Source organism: Centropristis striata, chromosome 3 (genome assembly GCF_030273125.1).
Source record: "Centropristis striata isolate RG_2023a ecotype Rhode Island chromosome 3, C.striata_1.0, whole genome shotgun sequence".
Lineage (NCBI taxonomy): Eukaryota > Metazoa > Chordata > Actinopteri > Perciformes > Serranidae > Centropristis > Centropristis striata.
In genome coordinates this window covers 44,662,614-44,684,468 of record NC_081519.1, presented here as the reverse complement: position 1 = coordinate 44,684,468, position 21,855 = coordinate 44,662,614, and the positions used below count along the sequence as shown (strand labels likewise).

Here is a 21,855-nt window from a genome sequence, read left to right as displayed (position 1 = left end):
TGGTTCTATTGGTCCTTTAGGTGGTTCTATTGGTCCTTTAGGTGGTTCTTGTGGTACTTTAGGTGGTTCTAATGGTCCTTTAGGTGGTTCTATTGGTCATTTAGGTGGTTCTCATGGTCCTTTAGGTGGTTCTATTGGTCCTTTAGGTGGTTCTACAGTCCTTTAGGTGGTTCTATGGTCTTTTAGGTGGTTCTACAGTCCTTTAGGTGGTTCTACAGTCCTTTAGGTGGTTCTACAGTCCTTTAGGTGGTTCTACGGTCTTTTAGGTGGTTCTACGGTCTTTAAAGTGGTTCTACAGTCTTTTAGGTGGTTCTACGGTCCTTAAGGTGGTTGAAAGGTTCCTTTAGGAGGTTCTCGTGGTCCTTTATGCGGTTCTTTGGGAATGTACGTTAAACAAGCACACAATAACTTTGAAACTGGACTCCTCATAAAGTTTTAATGTTACACATTTTGTCATTAAGTTTTTAATAAAGGTAAAAGAACACAGTGAAACTAAAAGAGCTTCACACCAGCAACACCAGACAGAATGATGAAAGCCATTTTATCAGATTAGGTAATTTGGTATTATTATAGGGAACATAAAGACAGTTTTATTGGTGCAATTAATCCTTTCACAACCAAGAACCCATTTCAGTCAGGCTGATCAGCTGAGCATGCAAAAATCTGCAGACGATTAAAAATCCATCTTTATTCTGAAACCTAAATATTATATGTATTTATGTTTCAGTAACCTCTAAACAATATCTTATAAAATGACAGACCCAGACGATAACATCAGTACCAAAAAATACTTTTAAAATAAAGTTTAACTAAAAAATTTTGTTGCCTTCACTTTGCTTTACTTCCAAATAAAGCAGTTTGGATCAGTGGATGTTTGAATCGATTGGTTATGACTAAGTAGAGTCCAGTTTTTAACTTTTAATAGAATAACGTTTAGAGGGCTGCAAAGCCGAGATCATCCACTAATTCACATGAAGAAATAAAGATCAGATGAACAACTGAAAAGAAAAGCATGCAAGTTTTCCAGCTTTTATATCACTTAAACCATCTTGTGACTAAAACTACAAAAACAAGACCCAGGTTGTAATGTTCCAGATTCATCCTGACAGTATTTGTCCTGTTGGAGTTTAACCGTCTGGAGTCCACAAAGCTCCGCAGCTCTTTGACTTCTTCATGACGTCACCACGTAGAAACCTTCAGCAGCATGTTTCCTGCTGCTGGCAGCTCAACTCTAAAGTTTTGGCTTTTACACAAGTTTCCATGTCACATTTAATGCACCAACTCTTTTTCAGCAAAGGTAAAAAAAAACACCTCGACCAGGGTTTTTGCAGGTTTTTCAAATTTTGCAATTTGCCTTCAGCATTTTTAATGCAATATTTTGTCTTTAGTGGTTTTTGTGTGATTTTTGTCACTTTTTGTGTGTTTTTTGTAAAAAAAAAAAAAAAAAAGAAAAAATGTTTTTGAATGTGTTTTAAGTGTGTTTTTATATGTTGGGGTTTTTTGTTTTTATGTGTGTTTTTGTAATTTAGTGTTTGTGTTTTGTGTGGGGTATTTTTGTGTTTTTTGTGTTGAAAATGTTGATCCAGTAAGTCAAAATGAAAAATAATAATAATCAGGTCATATAGGTGAGATTGTGCTGAAAACAATGACACCAACACGTCATGGTGAAGATGTTTAACTGGTTTATATACAGACAGAATGAAAAGGAGTCAAAAACTGACAACAATAGCCTCAAACTCCAGAGAGTTAAAGAAGCTCCGACCTTAAAGGAATGATTTGTACCTGCTGAGTCCATAAAACCTGATCAGAAGCCTCCATCCTGAGAGCTTTACGGAGGTTATGTGACTAATGACTATTAGATTGTTTCTTGGTGTGTTTGGCTTGTGAGGCTGATGAATGCAGCAGCTGTTTTAACGCTGGCACACCAGCAGAATATTCTCCTTTCAGCAGGAAAACTTTGATCTTTTTGAGCTTCGGCTGGTTGGAGGAAAGTTTTCCAGCTCCGCTCTGATCAGAGGATCACTGCCAGTATCTAGAAAGTCACCAGACACTGATTGTTGTTTTTATTGCTTCTCTACTCTTAGATTTATTTTTGTCTGCATATAATTGTCTAATATTTCCAATTTGCTTTACCAAAGAGGGAGCTGAGGTTTTTGCCTTCTTCACATTTCCAATCGTCCTTTAGATCTGTCTGCTGCTGGAGTAAATGATCCAAAGCCTCGACTTTCAGAGGAAAATATTATGATAAAGTTGGCTTCCAGCGCTGATAATTACAGCTTCCACTCAGTGTGTATTGCATGAGGATGGAGGACATGTGATGCAAAGACAACCACATTTTATCATTCTGTAGCAGTCGTCATCCCTGAGGCCTGAGGTGTTAATTTGATAACATGAGAATCAATGATTGGACTCGTCAATGTGCTGACAGTGACAGTGAGGACTCAGTGGAATATAATCTTTAGTTATTGTTTGGATATGTGACTCACACACCTCACAGGTTGAGTATCTGCATTCAGTGTAAACATGCGTCTAATCCTTTAGAAACCCTGGAGGTGTTCTGCAGAGTTCCAGATGGAAACACGAGGCTTCTGCAGCCTTATGTAACCTCTGAATCACCACTTCTCATCCAGTCAAAGAGCTCTGCTATTGTGCTCACTGACTGCAGCTCTCAGATCATCAGACTACCGATTATAAGACTCAATAAATCTCACATTTTTAGGTTACCGTTCTTTGCCGAGGCACTACTGTTCTAAGCTGACACGCCAGATGGTTTGTTACACAGAAAACCTCTGAGAAGTCGTCACTGGAAACTGTTTGGAAACTGGCAAAAATACCTGGCAGGTGATTGAATGAACCATTTTTCTGTCGAGGACTGTCGGGGTAGAACGAAAACATATTTTCAATGGAGAACAGCCTTTGTCTGCCCCTCTTTCCTCAACACTGGGTGGAGATATGCGTCGTTTCAGGGTTAATATGGCGCCCTTTCTGTTGACCTCAGTTCTACACTTTGTGTCATCATTACTGACCGGCGACCGTCTAATGTGACCGGGTAATGTGTCCGTCTAATGTGACTGGCTAAAGTGACCGTCTCTGTGACCGTCTAATGTCACCGGGTAATGTGTCCGTCTAATGTCACTGGCTAAAGTGACCGTCTCTGTGACCGTCTAATGTCACCGGGTAATGTGTCCAGCTAATGTGTCCGACTAATGTGACCGTCTAATGTGACCAACTAATATGACCGTCTAATGTGACCGTCTAAAGTGACCAGCTAATGTGACCGGCTAAAGTGACCGACTAAAGTGACCGTCTAAAGTGACCGTCTAATGTGACCGTCTAATGTGACCGTCTAAAGTGACCAGCTAATGTGACCGACTAAAGTGACCGTCTAAAGTGACCGTCTAATGTGACCGTCTAATGTGACCGTCTAAAGTGACCAGCTAATGTGACCGACTAAAGTGACCAGCTAATGTGACCGACTAAAGTGACCAGCTAATGTGACCGTCTAATGTGACCGTCTAAAGTGACCAGCTAATGTGACCGACTAAAGTGACCAGCTAATGTGACCGTCTAATGTGACCGTCTAAAGTGACCAGCTAATGTGACCGGCTAAAGTGACCGACTAAAGTGACCGTCTAATGTGACCGTCTAAAGTGACCAGCTAATGTGACCGACTAAAGTGACCAGCTAATGTGACCGTCTAATGTGACCGACTAATGTGACCGTCTAAAGTGACCGTCTAAAGTGACCAGCTAATGTGACTGACTAAAGTGACCGTCTAATGTGACCGTCTAATATGACCGTCTAATGTGACCGTCTAAAGTGACCAGCTAATGTGACCGTCTAATGTGACCGACTAAAGTGACCGACTAAAGTGACTGACTAAAGTGACCGTCTAAAGTGACCAGCTAATGTGACCGACTAAAGTGACCGTCTAATGTGACCGTCTAATGTGACCGACTAAAGTGACCGACTAAAGTGACTGACTAAAGTGACCGTCTAAAGTGACCGTCTAATGTGACCGTCTAATGTATTATTATATTTTTGATATTTCAATCCATGATCCACCAAAACGTGCTCAAAAGTATTTCTGGCTTATTTTAATGTTACTACAGTCTGGCTTTTCAAGCCACAATTGCTCAAAATAAGTATGTTTGTATTTATTTTAAGACATCATTGGTTTTCCAGTTTCTAGATATTTTTACTGATTGAAATAATTCTTACAAAGAAACATTTACTTACTGCACTGGCAGATAATTTGACTTGTTTCGAGCATTTATTTGCTTGATTCTAGTTATTTGTTCCTTATTTTTTTTGTCAGTTGGTTTTGAGACTTGGATAAAACTCTGGATTCACATCTTATGACTGAGTGAATGTAGGTGCAGCTTCAACAACAGACAGTCGGGGCATCATTCTGAAGTTTATTTGTATTCTGCATCGTTACATTGTGTTAAATTATAGAATATGCTTGTTGACACATCAAATAGATATTTTGTCATATATAATTTCTGCATGTTGGCCAGCCAAGAGCAAAGACAGGGGCACATGTGTTTCACTTCAAAAGTCACAATACTTTTATTTTATTTCTCTTGTTCAAACATTTCTGGTATTTTCAATAAAACAAGGGATCTTAACAGTTAAACTAGTGAAGCTCCAGTCAGAATGATTCAAAGCAAAGATCCAGTCTGTAAATACTAGAAGATTTTATTTTATCTTTCCCAACCTGCACCAGCGTCTTTTATTCTCTGTCAGGACTGATGGTGAGTTAATACATTCTACCAAAGCTACACAGCTTTATATCTGCAGCATAAACACAGAGCCATAATGTGGTAAAACAACATTTCTGTGTTGAGGAACACTGACGACGTCATTAAAAGAAAACCTTGAACTGGGAATTTACAGTTGGGAAAATCCTCGTGGAGCCAAACGCTTCCTCCCACATCTTAGAGACGTTTGTTAGAGTTTCACCCGCTGATTGTTTCCTCTAAATACACAACCACATAGCTGCTCTCGTCTCCGTGGCAACACAAAGCAAACCTGCTGCTCAACACTCAGCGCAACCATGTAAACACGGCGACCACTGAAAAGACTCAAAGAACTGGAAAACCTGGAAGACCTGGACAACTGGAGACGAGTTCTCCAGTCAGGAAAACACCTGGGAGTCGGTCAAAACAACCAAATATCCTGGAGAAAATCACTTTGTCCAAGAAAATTCTACCTGTATTTTAACTCCAATAGAGCTGCAACAGTTATTCTATTAATGGAACAATAATTGATTATTGAATTAATCGTCAGCTGTTTTGATAATCCAATAATTGGTTTGAGCAGTTTTTTTTAAAGACAATAAGTCCAAATTCTCTGATTTCAGCTTCTTCAATGTGAATATTTCTGGTTTCTTTGTTCCTTTATGACAATAAACTGAATATCTCTTTGGTTTGTGGACAAAACAAGAGATTTGAGGACGTCATCTTGTGGTTTGGGAAACACTTATTGATATTTTTGTAGTCATTTTGGCTCTTTTTGTGTCATTTTTTTGGTCACTTTGGGTCTTTTTTTAGTCATGTTGTCTCTTTTTTAGTCATTTTGGGTCTTTTTGTGTCATTTTTTGGTCATTTTGGGTCTTTTTTTAGTCATGTTGTCTCTTTTTTAGTCATGTTGTCTCTTTTTTAGTCATGTTGTCTCTTTTTTAGTCATTTTTGGTCTTTTTTTGGTCATTTTGGGTCTTTTTGACGTCATCTTGTGGTTTGGGAAACACTCATTGATATTTCTATACATTTTATTGACCAAACAACTAATCGATTAATCGTTTAAATAATCCACAGATTAATGGATAATGAGAATAATAGTTAGCTGCAGCTCTAAACTCCACACTCTGCTGCTAAATGTGTTTAGTGTGAAAGTGAACTGTTGGTAGGATCGGCTGCAGTGTGACACTGAGAAGCTTTAAAGTTAACCATAAACATAAAACAGAACGGAAAAACACTTATTTTTTCATCGAAACACTTATTATCATTATTCCAGCTGCCAAACCAGTCAATCAAGCTGTTCACACCAAACACGGAGCTGAACACGCCTTTTCTTCTTCTTCTTCTTCTTCTTCTTTTTATTTATTTTTTATAGTCCAGAGTTGTGGCTGGAGTTCTCAGGGAAACCTTGTGAAAATGAGTCCGCTAGCTGGATGACTAATGTTCTAGTGACGGTCTCTATTCTAGTTGGTTGGGACTGAAATGATGTTTAGAACAGTGGTGGTCAGTGTCCTCAACATGTCGTTTTTCACTTTGGTTTTGGTAATAATTTTGGTTGTGATGCTGCAAATGGCATGATTTTTTGTCTGATATATTTTGTAATTTAAATGTTTCTAATGTGTCTATAATATACTGCGAACACATTCCCTTCAGGCTGAAAATGTCCACTTCCAAAAAAATGTGATAAAAACTTTACAGATTAATTTTTTTTCTTTTTTTTTCTGCATAAACCTCTTAAACAAGTTCCGCCCTGCTCCAAACTACCAAACAATCAATGATTTTGAGGATTTTAACCCTTTAAATGCCAGATTGATTCCATGATGTCACTGTTTTTCAATGAAAAAACACACAAAAATGTAGTCATTTTCCATATAATAAAGGATTTTTGGCTGGGGCATTGGTTTTTCAAAATCTATTTTGTTCTTAATATTCGACATAGCCATGACTGTGATAAGAAACAATGCCCCAGCCCAAAATCATTTATTATATGGAAAATAACTACATTTTTGTGTGTTTTTTCTTTAAAAAAAAAAAATCAGTGACATTGTGCAATCAAACTGGCATTTAAAGGGTTAAAATGCCCAAAAAAAATGTTTAAACAGTTAGTCGTTTTGAGCAGGATGGAAGTTGTTTAAGAGGTTTATGCAGAAAAAAATATTAATCTGTAAAGTTTATAATGCATTTTTTTGGAAGTGGACGTTTTCAGCCTGAAGGGTCTGAAAGGGGAGTAGATTAAAGTGGGCCGGCGGGTTAATCAAACTGGAAACTGTGGTTTTAATGTCTATATTTGGGTGAAAACACATCATTATGACCTGAAACATATTATTCTAATGTCAGCTCGCTGCTAGCAAAAGATTAAGCTGAACCATCTGGACTGAGAGCTGTTAAAGATGCAATCAAGCAAAAATATAAGAGGTTCTTCCTTCAGACATCTCCTGGCTCTTTATCAGTTTAAATCATGGGTCTCAAACTGGCGGCCCGCGGGCCAATTGTGGCCCTCGTGATGATATTTTGTGGCCCCCACCTTGATATGAAAGTTTAATGTGAGTTTTATATGAATGGCACTTTACCGTGTTGTGTGTGGAAGGTCCCTTTAATTACTGTTTTTGTAATTTTGTGTCTTTTTTTAATAATTTTGTGTCTTTTTTAATAATTTTGTCCTTTTTGGTAATTTTGTGTCTTTTTAAAATAATTTTGTCTTTTTTTAGTAATGTCTTTTTGGTCATTTTCTTTCTTTTTTAAGTAATTTAGTTTTTTTCTGTCATTTTGTGTCTTTTCTAAATAATTTTGTGTCTTTTTTTGATAATTCTGTCTTTTTTTGATAATTGTGTGTCTTTTTTTAGTAATTTACTGTCGTTTTTTAATAATTTTGTGTCTTTTTTTGATAATTTTGTGTCTTTTTTTTGTAATTTACTCTTTTTTTAGTAATTCTGTGTCTTTTTTTGATAATTTTGTGTCTTTTTTTTAGTAATTTACTGTCTTTTTCTAGTAATTTAATGTCTTTTTTTGATAATTTCGTGTCTTTTTTTAGTAATTCTGTGTCTTTTTTTGATAATTTAGTGTCTTTTTTTGATCATTTAGTGTCTTTTTTTAGTAATTTAGTGTCATTTTTCTGGTCCTGTTGATCCTGCCTCCAGCGGCCCAGGTAATTAGAGTTTGTGACTCTGGTTTAAAGAGATCGTCTCACTAACTTTATCCTCTAAACACAACGATCTGACGGATGTGTGACATGTGTTCACTCCTCCATGTCAGAGTTTTTATGAAAGAGTTTCTGGAATAACTGAGCTGAGAAATGGAACATGAAGGTGGTGAGGCTGTTAAAAATAATGTGTTGGGCTTGTGGTCTCATTTCATCAAATTCTTTCCATTTCTTTATTAGAGTTTTCTCTTTACTGTGTTTTACTGTGTGTGCTGCAGGAGTTCTTTCCATTCTACAGACTTTAACATTTGACTAGAGGAGACAGATGTGTTTGATTCTCAAGTCTGAAGGTGTTTCTGTCATCTTCACACCACTTTAACCCTCTGGGATTAATATTTTTTTCTACTTTTTTCTGCATAAACCTCTTAAACAACTTCCGCCCTGCTCAAAACTACCAAACATTCAAAGATTTTGAGGATTTTAACCATTTAAATGCCAGTTTGAATCCATGATGTCACTGTTTTTCAAAGAAAAAACACAAAAAAATTAGTTATTTTTCATTGAAAAACAGTGACATCATGGAATCAAACTGGCATTTTAAGGGTTAAAATCCTGAAAATAATTGAATATTTGATAGTTTTGATCAGGACTGAAGTTGATTGAAAGATTTAACCAAAAAAAAAGTTGAATAAAATATGTTTCAGTAATATTTTTCTAGCGTTATTTAGAAGTGGGCATGTCTGCCATCTAGTGGCCAAAAAGGGGTTTTTACATTTAAATTTGACACAAAAAATAAAAATGCATCAAAATCAATTTTGTTCTCAATCTTTGACATATCCAAGGCTGTGATAAAACCAGCCAAAAAAATATTTATTTTATGAAAAATAACTACATTTTTCATTTAAAAAAAACATCAGTGACATTGTGTAATCAAAGTGGCATTTTAAGGGTCAAAATGCCCCCAAAAAATTAAACATTTGGTAGTTTTGAGCAGGGCAGAAGTTGTTTAAGAGGTTTATGCAGAAAAAAGTAGAAAAAATATCAATCTGTAACCAATGAAAAAACTATTTATTATGTGGAAAATAACTACATTTTTGTGTTTTTTTCCCCATAAAAAACATCAGTGACATCATGGAATCAAACTGGCATTTTAAGGGTTATAATCCTGAAAATAATTGAATATTTGATAGTTTTGATCAGGACTGAAGTTGATTGAAAGATTTAACCAAAAAAAAGTTGAATAAAGTATGTATCAGTAATATTTTTTTGCGTTATTTAGAAGTGGACATGTCTGCCATCTAGTGGCCAAAAAGGGGTTTTTATATTTTAAATTTGACACAAAAACTAAAATGTGGGAAAAAATGTGGAAAATAACTCAATTTTTGTGTTTTTCCCCCATAAAAAAACAAGTGCACATTGTGCAATCAAACTGGCATTTAAAGGGCTAAAATTTTCAAAATATTTGAGTGTTTTGTAGTTTTGAGCAGGGCAGAAGTTGATTAAAATATGAATCTGTAAAGTTTTTATAGCATTTTCTTGGAGGTGGACATTTTGAGCCCTAAGGTTCTGAAAGGGTTAAATTAAAATGGGCCGCAGGGTTAATAAGGTGCAAAACAACATACCAAACCTAAAATGTTGAAGAAAATCACATCTTTATGCAGCTTGTGAGGTTCAGGTCCAAGAATCTGACAGAACAGTTTATGTTTCCATAAGAGAAGTTCAGCTGCAGGAACTGAGACTTTTTCTACTAGTTTTCTTTGTGTGTTGTTTCAGCTTCCATCATCAGAGGAAACTGAATCTGTGTATCTTTCCTTCTTTCCTTTTTCATTTGGCAATCAAAAACCACATCATGAAAAATGGACTGCTTATTTTGTTATTTGTTTTTTATGATAACACAAAAAATGAAAAAGATGCTTGTTTTTTCATATTTCAATATTAGGCTCAGATCAATAATATGAAATGGAAAAACGGGCACCAGGACTGAATTAGATTTTAATATTTAATTGGTCGAGTTAACGTGACCCAGAAGTTTGTAATGTAATATTTTACTGTAGTCTATATCTAAAGGAGTTTTATTTTTAAAAATCCACAGTGAACAATTCTGTGAATATCATGCAGTTAATCTGATTTCCATATTTATCTGGTATTTGGCTGGTTGTGTAACACTTTATTCTGAAAACTGAAAACCGCACGTCGACACAACAAATACGTTTTCGGTGCGACGCAATTTAATTATTTCACGTGTTGTGTTGATGTAACGTTAATACTTCATCTCCTCTCTGATGGTTTTATGAGTTTTATACTGGAAATAGTGAGACAGAATGACAGTAAAGTGTTTATCCTTCATGTCAGCTCGCTCTGAGCAGTTTACATGAATTTACCATAAATATCACAACACGGGTCACTACATTATATATTATTATTATTATTATTATTATTATTATTATTATATAGGGACGGCTGGTTTGACCAACAGTCAAACTTCCGGGTCACGTTAACTCGACCAATTAAATATTAAAATCAAATTCAGTCCTGGTGCCCGTTTTTCCATTTCATATTTTTGATCTGAGCCTAATATTGAAATATTAAAAAAACAAGCATTTTTTTCATTTTTTGTCTTATAATAAAAAACAGATAACAATGTGATTTTTGATTGCCAATAGAAAAAGTAAAGACGGAATGATACAGGGATTATTCTGGGGGAGTGAGATGATTTAGGTTTATTTAAATGTATCTTGTGTTTTCATGGTCTTGGCCCATAAACCAGCCTCTGCTCCTGGTTCTGGTCTCTAAACCCAGAGTCTCTGAGCGTTTCTTCAGTTGGTCCTCTGAGGCTTTAAGACCACGCTGGAGGAGGAGCGCACGCAGGAGAAGGCGGTAGGAGAGATCTTCTGGGGGTCGATGTAGTTGTTCTCCAGCCTCAGAGCCACCAGGGTGGAGTCTCCGCTGGAGTTAGGGTCACAGATCCCCTCCTCAGGGATGCTCCTGCAGGAGAAACAGCAGGAGAACATCAGTTAGTCCCAGTCAGGGATGCTCCTGCAGGAGAAACAGCAGGAGAACATCAGTTAGTCCCAGTCAGGGATGCTCCTGCAGGAGAAACAGCAGGAGAACATAAGTTAGTCCCAGTCAGGGATGCTCCTGCAGGAGAAACAGCAGGAGAACATAAGTTAGTTAGTCCCAGTCAGGGATGCTCCTGCAGGAGAAACAGCAGGTTTACAGTCAGTTAGTCCCAGTCAGGGATGCTCCTGCAGGAGAAACAGCAGGTTTACAGTCAGTTAGTCCCAGTCAGGGATGCTCCTGCAGGAGAAACAGCAGGTTTACAGTCAGTTAGTCCCAGTCAGGGATGCTCCTGCAGGAGAAACAGCAGGATAACATCAGTTAGTTAGTCCCAGTCAGGGATGCTCCTGCAGGAGAAACAGCAGCAGGTTTACAGTTAGTCCCAGTCAGGGATGCTCCTGCAGGAGAAACAGCAGGTTTACAGTTAGTTAGTCCCAGTCAGGGATGCTCCTGCAGGAGAAACAGCAGGTTTACAGTCAGTTAGTCCCAGTCAGGGATGCTCCTGCAGGAGAAACAGCAGGTTTACAGTTAGTTAGTCCCAGTCAGGGATGCTCCTGCAGGAGAAACAGCAGGTTTACAGTCAGTTAGTCCCAGTCAGGGATGCTCCTGCAGGAGAAACAGCAGCAGGTTAACAGTTAGTTAGTCCCAGTCAGGGATGCTCCTGCAGGAGAAACAGCAGGTTTACAGTTAGTTAGTCCCAGTCAGGGATGCTCCTGCAGGAGAAACAGCAGGTTAACATCAGTTAGTCCCAGTCAGGGATGCTCCTGCAGGAGAAACAGCAGGTTAACATCAGTTAGTTAGTCCCAGTCAGGGATACTCCTGCAGGAGAAACAGCAGCAGGTTTACAGTTAGTTAGTCCCAGTCAGGGATACTCCTGCAGGAGAAACAGCAGGTTTACAGTCAGTTAGTCCCAGTCAGGGATGCTCCTGCAGGAGAAACAGCAGGTTTACAGTCAGTTAGTCCCAGTCAGGGATGCTCCTGCAGGAGAAACAGCAGGTTTACAGTCAGTTAGTCCCAGTCAGGGATGCTCCTGCAGGAGAAACAGCAGGATAACATCAGTTAGTTAGTCCCAGTCAGGGATGCTCCTGCAGGAGAAACAGCAGCAGGTTTACAGTTAGTCCCAGTCAGGGATGCTCCTGCAGGAGAAACAGCAGGTTTACAGTTAGTTAGTCCCAGTCAGGGATACTCCTGCAGGAGAAACAGCAGGTTTACATCAGTTAGTCCCAGTCAGGGATGCTCCTGCAGGAGAAACAGCAGGTTTACATCAGTTAGTCCCAGTCAGGGATGCTCCTGCAGGAGAAACAGCAGGTTTACATCAGTTAGTCCCAGTCAGGGATGCTCCTGCAGGAGAAACAGCAGGTTTACATCAGTTAGTCCCAGTCAGGGATGCTCCTGCAGGAGAAACAGCAGGTTTACAGTTAGTTAGTCCCAGTCAGGGATACTCCTGCAGGAGAAACAGCAGCAGGTTTACAGTTAGTTAGTCCAGCTATTCTCAACCTTGGGGTCGGGACCCCAATTGGGGTCGCGAGATGATTTCTGGGGGTCGCCAAATCATTTTGGAAGTCAGCTCTGTCTCCACTGTGTTAAAGTGTTTTAGTCTTTTTGGTCACTTAATGTCTTTTTTTGATCAATTTGTGTCTTTTTTTTGTCATTTTGTGTCTTTTTTTTGTCATTTTGTGTCTTTTTTGGTCATTTTGTGTCTTTTTTGGTCATTTGTTTCCATTTTTTGGTCATTTTGTGTCTTTTTTTGGTCATTTTGTGTCTTTTTTGGTCATTTTGTATCTTTTTTGGTCATTTTGTGGTCATTTTGTGTCTTTTTCGGTCATTTGTTTCCATTTTTTTGGTCATTTTGTGTCTTTTTTTGGTCATTTTGTGTCTTTGTTTTGCCATTTTGTGTCTTTTCTGGTCATTTTGTATCTTTTTTGGTCATTTTGTGGTCAGTTTGTGTCTTTTTTTGGTCATTTTGTTTCTTTTTTGGGTGATCCGAACTGTGCATGTGAGATTGTGTTCAGTGAGCGGGGGTCGAGGACAACATGCATGTTAAATTGGGGGTCGCAACTCAAAAAGGTTGAGAACTACTGAGTTAGTCCCAGTGGACAGCAGCAGGACAGAAACCTCATTCTTAAAGCTACAGGATCAGATTGTACCTGTTTATGGCCCAACAACAGACACACATGTGTTGCACATCAGGACATAATAATCATATTCCTGCTGTTTTACATCTTGTGATATAAAGTGATGGTGGGCCATTCACATATACTGACAGTCATGGAAAACATGATCAGACCTCCTTGTTTTCTTCAGGTTCTGGTTCATTTTAATGTCTGGTTCAACTAAAGGTTCATTAGTTTGGACAAATATAATGATAACAACAAAAATATCTGATAAGAGTTTAATGTAAGAGCTGATATCTAGACATTTAACATGGTTTTATTCATAATAACCAAAATCATTTTCAATAAAACCATGTTAAATGTCTAGATATCAGCTCTTAAATTAAACTCTTTGTTAGATATTTTTGTTGTTTTCATTATATTTGTCCAAACAAATGTATATATTTGTCATACAAATAAAGCCTAAAGCTTTTTTCGTCATTTTTGCATCTATTTTTGGTTGTTTTGTGTCATTTTTAAGTCTATTTTTGTTAGTTTTGTTTCTTTTTTGATCATGTTTGCATCTATTTTGGTTGTTTTGTGTGACTTTTTTGGTCATTTTTGTGTAAAACTTAAAGGTTGACTTGTGTGTTTTATTTACATGTAGTCATGTAGGAGATGCTTTCATCCAAAGCGACTATGATTAGTTTTATTTTTGATGATTTGTCAGTTGCCTCAGCTTGTCTGAGTCTGGTTTTTGGTCTTGGAGGCTGGTTATATTTCATTTCTCACCATCCTGGCAGTGAAGAAGGAGATTGAATAGTTCTAGTGCTAAAACGTTCCTTGTATATTAGAGGATGAGTGAGTGGAGCTGTGAGTAACGAGGTGGGTCAGTCTGACTCTCAGGTGGAAACATGAATCAACTTGTTTTGTTTCTTGTCGTCATGGCAACGCTCCGTTCAGTGAACTTATTGTCTGGAGGGCTGAGATGAGTCAGTGGTCTGCTCAGGATCTTATAGGACTGAATTTATTTAGATTTTATTTCCTGAAGCTCTGTCTTTCATCACTCCTGTTTCCTGTCGGCGACTTTACTCAAACGTTTCTCTGCCACTCAACACAGTCTGACCTCTGGGCAGAAACTTCTAAATAACCACTCACAATGATTAAAACTGGTAAGAGGATCAAATGAAAACCAGGACCAAATAATTCTTCTGGGTTCAAAAAGTTTTTCCCACCTCAAAAAGGTTTACTTCACATCAAAATGTTTGAACAAATGTCATTCTGTGATTGATATTAAAACTGAATTATTAAACAGAAAAGAGTAATTTATTCCCAGGAGGAGGAAGTAATCTATTAAAGTGACAGTAAAGCCTCCAGCCCTGCTAGAGGGCCGTAGTGAAGACTTCCTACCGGATCCTGTTGTTGTTGAGGCGGAGGAAGTGCAGGTTGGTCATCTCGTTGATGCCTGACGGGACAGAAACCAGCTGGTTGTTGTCCAGACAAAGTTCCACCATCGACTGGTACGAGCCGAAGAACGACTCGGGCTCGATGGCTTCTCCGTCCAGCTTGTTGTAGGACAGGTAGAGGTACTCTAGACCGGGGTCCATGTGGGCGAAGACGTAGCCTGAGGACGCAAACATTCAGCGTTTACAGGCACAGTTTAATCAAACTATGCTTAAAATCGATATTAGCGTTTAATAGGACTTCTGTCCTTGTTCCAGTTTACATGCAACTGAGAAAATCTAATAACTGACGGGACGTGTCCTCCTCCTCACCACTGGGGGGAGATATGCGTCGCTTCAGAGGGTTAATATGGAGCCTTTCTGTTTCTGTTCGACCGGCTAATGTGACTGTCAAATGCGTGACTGGCTAAGGTGACCGTCTAACGCGACTGTCTAATGTGACCGGCTAACATGTGACTAGCTAATGTGACCGGCTAATGTGTGACCGGCTAATGTGTGACTAGCTAATGTGACCGGCTAACGTGTGACTGGCTAATGTGACTTGCTAACATGTGACTAGCTAATGTGACCGGCTAATGTGACCGGCTAACATGTGACTAGCTAATGTGACCGGCTAATGTGTGACTAGCTAATGTGACCGGCTAACATGTGACTAGCTAATGTGACCGGCTAATGTGTGACTAGCTAATGTGACCGGCTAACGTGTGACTGGCTAATGTGACTTGCTAACATGCGACTGGCTAATGTGACCGGCTAACGTGCGACTAGCTAATGTGACCGGCTAACGTGCGACTAGCTAATGTGACCGGCTAACGTGTGACTAGCTAATGTGACCGGCTAACGTGTGACTAGCTAATGTGACCGGCTAACGTGTGACTAGTTAATGTGACCGGCTAACGTGTGACTAGTTAATGTGACCGGCTAACGTGTGACTAGCTAATGTGACCGGCTAACGTGTGACTAGCTAATGTGACCGGCTAACGTGACCGGCTAACGTGACCGGCTAACGTGTGACTAGCTAATGTGACCGGCTAACGTGACCGGCTAACGTGTGACTAGCTAATGTGACCGGCTAACGTGACCGGCTAACGTGTGACTAGCTAATGTGACCATTGAAGTTGTAGAACTCCGACATCAGTCAGATTAACACGTTTAGATGCTCTTCAGTTGTCCAGTTATAGTCACATTAAGGCAATAATTCGTTTTTTTCAAGTGTCATGTAAACAAACTGATTGTAACTACGAGAGTCCATGACAAAGTCGCCGATCAAGGATTATTTTGATTATTGATTGATTGTTCTGTCTATCAGATGACATAACCTAACAGTTGTTGAGTCCATCAGGTGTTCATCAACCCACCAGGTATCCTCTCGATGTTGTTCCCCACCAGCACCAGGTGGATCAGAGACCTGGGCAGGTAGGAAGGAACCAGGTAAAGATCATTATGAGAGAGGTCGATGGACTCCAGGTTCCTGCAGATGAGGACAGAAAGAAATGAAATGAGAGAGAACATGATTGATTGATTGGAGAAACAGAAATGAGATACCGTCTGATCAATATAGTGCCAAAATAAAAAATGTCCCTTTACTCTGAACGATCAATAAGACATCAGGACAGATTAAACATACAGCTAGAAATGGCACATGAAAAATAATGGTTGTGAAAAACGTCTGTAATGGTTACAGCCAAATACTACACTATAAAAAAAACCTTGTTTTTATGGTAAAAACCAGCAGAACTTTACCGTAATAAATACGGTGCAACTTTTTTTAATATTACTGTAAAATTATATTAGCACTGTTGATTTCATGTTTAAGATTGACATTTTATTCATTATTTTACCATAAAAAAAGTAACGCTGTTCTGCCATATAATTGACCAGAAAATACTTTATAAATGCTGCATAAATTAAAGATTTTACCATTAAATGTTATATTTCTGTTCAGTATATTTCTGTTAGAGATATGGTGTTTAGTACATTTAACAGAGAGAAAAAGTATTTTTACAAAAAATAAATGCAAAAATTACAGTGATGGCTTGTTTATATATTACAGTATATTTTTGTTACAAAAACGGTGCCAGAGTGGAGTTATTTATTTTTTTAAACTGTAAAAAATGTTTAACTAACAATGAAACACTGAAAATGTATGAGTCAGCCAAAACACTATTTTTTACATTTTTATATATTTTTTAAAATAAATTACTCCACTGTAAAATACTCACCGTGTTTGTAACAAAAATATACTAATATATATACAAGCCATCACTGTAATTTTTGCATTTATTTTTAGTAAAAATACTTTTTCTCTAACAGAAATATACTGTAATATTTAATGGTTAAATCTTTAATTTATAAAGTATTTTCTTGTCAATTATATTGCAGAACAGCGTTTCTTTTGATGGAAAAACTTTCTATTTATACTGTAAAATATGGAATAAAATGTCAATCTTAAACATGAAATCAACAGTGTTAATATCATTTTACCATAATATTAGAAAAAGTTGCACCGTATTTATTACGGTAAAGTTCTGCTGGTTTTTACCATAAAAACAACAGTTGGTTTTTTTTTACAGTGTACATTTCCAGTGTTTCATTGTTACTGAAACTGAATTAACTCATTTATCATTTTACGTCTTTTACTGTCATAGTTTAGCAGTTTTTCACCCTGAAACCTGCAGACACTTTTTACAGTGTAGAGAGTGGTCTGTTTTTATCTGACCTGTGGTGGATCCAGGCCAGCGGGGCGATCCGGCTCTCGTCCAGCCGGTTGTGTCTCAGAGAAATCACGTTCAGACTGTTTGTTTGGTTGAAAACCGTCTCTGATATTTCCTCGATCAGATTATTCTCCAAGTAGAGCTCCTGAACAACACAAAAGTTGACATCAGAGTTGGAAAACAACATGTTGTCATTGGTGGAAACTTGTGGACGATCTCTGGTATTTAGAGTCTGATCCCTGAAGATCTACTGTTGTTTTCTGTTTGTTCTGTTTTAATGAGTTCCTCATTAAACGCTTGTGTTAACTGAAGGATTCTGGTTCAGAGATCTTGGCTCACCAGTCTGTGGTTTGTTGGTTTTTGTGGACTGTTTGGATTTATAAATACATAATCCACCCCAACACTAATTTAACTTTTATTCAGTCTACAATCTTTGTTTAAACTGAGTGGAATCCTGCTGTTAACTAACTCACTAACTCACTAACTCCAGGCCAGTTTCTGCAAGTAAAACCAGAGATAAGGTCAAATATATTTAATATTAAAACATAGAACTCAATGATGTTCTCATTTTACCTCCCGTATGTTGTATTCACGATCTGTGATTACATTCACACCATTTTAAATTCTTTATTGAGCATTATAGTGTTACGGAAAGTAAAAAACTGTATTTTTTTTAAATCCAATTTTATGTTCTTTTGCATGTTTTTTCGTGTTAAAATGTTGATGCAGCAATTGAAAAAGTAAAAAAATAATAATAATCGAGTCATATAGGTGAGATTGTACTGAAAAAAATGAATCCACGTCATGGTAAACATTTTTTAAGTGGAATTTACAGGCTGAATGATTTAAAAATGGACAAAATAAACCAAGACTTTAAAGGGTTAAGCAGTCGTTGTAATCAGATGAAAACCAGGAACATTCTGAGTTTATTAGCACAGAACAAATATTAATATTAACCCTCTGGAGTTTTATTTACAGTAATAACTTTATTTATATCTGATATGTAGACAAGATGAGAAAGCCAGTTAAAGTTCAATCATAGAAGCTTTCACAGTGTCACATTTATGTTTCTAGACCATTTTAAAATGTGGATTTTCTTTCTACAATGAAAATTTATATGCAAATGGACTTTTGTAGTTTTATTCATAATTTTTTCTTCTGTGCCATAGAAAGATGTGTCTTTTGTTTGTATTTTGGGTTCCTGGCAGCTTTATACTTTTGTTTTTTAAATAAAAAAAAATGTAAAATCTGAACAGAAACAGTAAAAATGTTAAACAGACAGACATTAATGCAGAGGAAGTTGACACATTTGAACCTAAATCTGCTGGACTACAGAGGGTTAAAGGTGTCAGGGCTCCAGGACTGGTTCCTGGGACCTGGTCCAGGTTTTGTATTGTCAGAGAGAGTATAAAGCCTGTGAGGTGGTAACATGAGTTGGTTTCAGGAGGATTTCCAGCAGCAGCGTGTCTCTGGTGTTGTGCAGCGTTTGTGGTGAACCAGAAGCCATAATGAGAGGTTGGGTGACTGGTTCCCACAGGTAGGAGCTCCGTTTACACACTGGACCAGTCTCACACAGCCACAGAGTCATAGTGATGCATCAGCAGAGCTGGATTCCTGACTGACTGCATCCAGCTGCTCTCAAGGCCTCTGATAGATGAGTCTGATAGAGTTAATGCACAATAATATGCTGCTGGAGGCTCCTTGCATACTTTTATTGAGCTTTTCCTCCAGAGACGTGCTACTTTTTTTGCCAATTATTGGCAAAAAAATGGTCAGCACAAAGTCTCTAAATATTCTTCACCACTGCAAAAAAGCCAACTTGTATTTTTTGGCCTAAAACGGTGATTTAAGTTGGTAAAATTTGGAAATATAAATTATTGACATTTAGGGCAATAATGTAAGTTAGCACAACAAAGGAAGCCAGTTGTCTGCTCAAAAACAAGTTGGTGAGTTGTTGTTACTTATATCTTTAAGTTGGGGTTCACAACAAGGGACAATAGTTCTGATAACTCTTATTTCTTTGTTGGGAAATTTGGTCATTAGCGAAAGCTAGCGGCTAACTGATGCTAGCGGCTAACTGATGCTAGCGGCGCTGCTTGTTACAGCTACAAGAGTAGCCATTAGCGTATCAATGCTAACTCAAAATTGGGGTCACAACATTAGCTGACATTTCATAGCAGCGTTACAATCGTGCCAGAGAAATTCAGAGTTGAGCAAACTCAAAAACAAAACTTAAAATATTTAGTTTAATTGTCCAACTTAAAATTTTATCGAAGTTTGTTGCCTTGAAATTTTGAGTTCACCCAACTTTTCTTTTTTCACAGTGAGTTCTGGAGGATCGAGTATTAGTGACTAGTTTCGCCTCGTCCATACACTGTAAAAAATATTTGTAGAAATTACAGTAAAACTCTGTCAAATTGCATGAGAAATAGGGCGTAAAATAAAAAATTGCATATCACCATAATAGACACTTTTAATTACCGTAAATCAAAGAATAGTACAAAACTTTTGAAAACACACAGTTTAACTGTAAAAATATAAAAATGTTCATGTAAAATTAATGTAGAAATACCATCATGTCACAAGGACACAATAACCCTAAAAATAAAGGGAATATTGAGTCTAAATTACAGTTTTTTTGCTGATATTTACATTTACAGTAGAAAACCTACTAACTGTAATTTTTACGGTGAAGTTCTGGAAACCATAGCTGACGGTATTTTACCGCAAATTAAACAGATTTTTCTTTACAGTGTAGACGTAAAATTAAAAATGTAATATCACCATCATATTACCGTAAATCAAGGAATAGTACAAAACTTTTAAACTGTAGAAAACACAGTTTTTTTAATAATATTTACATTTAAATTTACAGTAGAAAACCCGCTCACTGTCATTTCTTCGCTTAAATCCTGTCAACCACAGCTGCTGGTAATTTACCTTAAATGTAACAGATTTTTTATGAGCATGTGCTGGTGTTTGTGGTTGTTTGTGGGTTTTTTAACCAGGAGAGAGCGCTGAGAGTCAAAGCTGTGGCAGTGTGAGGCGTCCCAGTGTGGGTAACAGATAATAACCCTACCAGCAGAGATGAGGGGAGACCTTGTGGGACGGTGCGGAAGTGGTTTCTGCCCAGCCGGAGGTATGAGAGCTGGCTGAGAGGCCTGAAGGCCAGAGGAGCCACGTTCCCCTCAGACAGCAGGTTCCCCTCCAGCTCCAGAATCACCAGGCTGCTCAGATCTAGAACCAGCAGACAGATAAAGGTCAACAGTTACTCTTCCTTTGAGTATAACTTGTATTTATAACGTTACTGTGGAGCATCAAAAGGTTGTTAACACCTCTAAACATCATCAAGTCCTCTAAAACATTTCATTTTTAACTTTAATTGAGCATGATAGTGTTTTGAAAGTAAAAACAAAGATTCAAAATCACATTTTATGTTGGAATAAAGGACTAAAAAAGACACAAAATGACCAAAAAAAGACACAAAATTACTAAAAAAAAAAAAAAAAAAAAAGACACAAAATTACTAAAAAAAAGACACAAAATTACAAAAAAAAGGCACAAAATTACCAACAAAAGATCCAAAATTACTAAAAAAAAGACACAAAATTACTAAAAACGACACAAAATGACCAAAAAAAGACACAAAATTACTAAAAAAGACACAAAATTACCAACCAAAAGATCCAAAATTTACAATAAAAGACACAAGATGACCCAAAAGACACAAAATGACCCCAAAAAAGCACAGAAGAAATCACAAAATGACCAAAAAAAAACACAAAAGAAGACACAAAATGACCAAAAAGACACAAAATGACAAAAAAGGCACACAAAAAGACACAAAATGACCTAAATTGTTCCTCTAAACACAAAGAGCCAAATCAAACAGAGTCCCACTAGAATAAAACCAGAGTTGATGACAGGATCACACACAATCACAAGATCACATTCATGTTGGTTTTTCTTTGTTTCTTTTGGTTCTAAATGTTGAAGTGGTGTATCAAGGATGAAAAGGATTTAAAGACTCCACAGAGTGAACTTTCCTATCTCTGTGAGATGAATCTGGTCAGTGTCTCCATCAGTGTCTGAGTGGATTGGGCCAGAGAGTTTCCTGTTTCTGGTCCGAAGGTTTGGAGAAAGACTCACTACTGTCAGACACAGACTGAACTGACCTGTGATGGTTCAGACCAACAGAGAGACTGGTCTGTTAACCATCGGCTCATTATCACACAGTTAGTTGGCAACAGAAGAACTAATCCTATAGAGCCGACCCGCGTCCTCAGATCCTCTAGACCAGGGGTGTCAAACTCTGGCCCGTGGGCCCGCAGTGTAATTTTATTTGGCCCGCGAGGCAATACCAAATTATTATCTTATTATTGTACTATAAAAGCTGACCCGCCGGTATTATACGGCACATTTACCGCTAATACTACAAATCCCACAATGCCCTGCTGTTGTTTTGGCGCGTCAATCAGGACAGGACCCAGAAACGCTCCTCTGTGACAGTCGTCATAGCAACCTCAAGCTAGAGCTGTCTCCCAGCTACCCCTTCCCAAAAATGGAGAAAAGAAAGGCAGAATTTATTAACCTGTTGAAAACGTTTATTTTGATATTTAAATCAGAAGGATGCAAATAGAAAAGAGG

The 21,855-nt window shown here is 37.7% G+C and overlaps 2 protein-coding genes across 2 annotated transcripts in view; one reads left to right on the top strand and one right to left on the bottom strand.

Moving 5' to 3' along the window:
* cenpp (centromere protein P) overlaps nucleotides 1-21,855 on the top strand; it is a 161,318-nt gene that overhangs the window by 110,146 nt on the left and 29,317 nt on the right. The window lies entirely within an intron of this gene.
* The window catches only part of ecm2 (extracellular matrix protein 2, female organ and adipocyte specific), a 31,168-nt gene continuing 19,813 nt past the window's right edge, over nucleotides 10,501-21,855 (bottom strand). The window contains exons 8-12 of the mRNA XM_059329886.1: nucleotides 20,288-20,445; nucleotides 17,214-17,353; nucleotides 15,853-15,965; nucleotides 14,442-14,655; nucleotides 10,501-10,866 (exon numbers count right to left, since the gene is read on the bottom strand). Of these exons, the coding sequence (XP_059185869.1) occupies nucleotides 10,698-10,866; nucleotides 14,442-14,655; nucleotides 15,853-15,965; nucleotides 17,214-17,353; nucleotides 20,288-20,445 (794 nt within the window). The 3' untranslated portion in view covers nucleotides 10,501-10,697. The remainder of the gene's footprint in view (nucleotides 10,867-14,441; nucleotides 14,656-15,852; nucleotides 15,966-17,213; nucleotides 17,354-20,287; nucleotides 20,446-21,855) is intronic.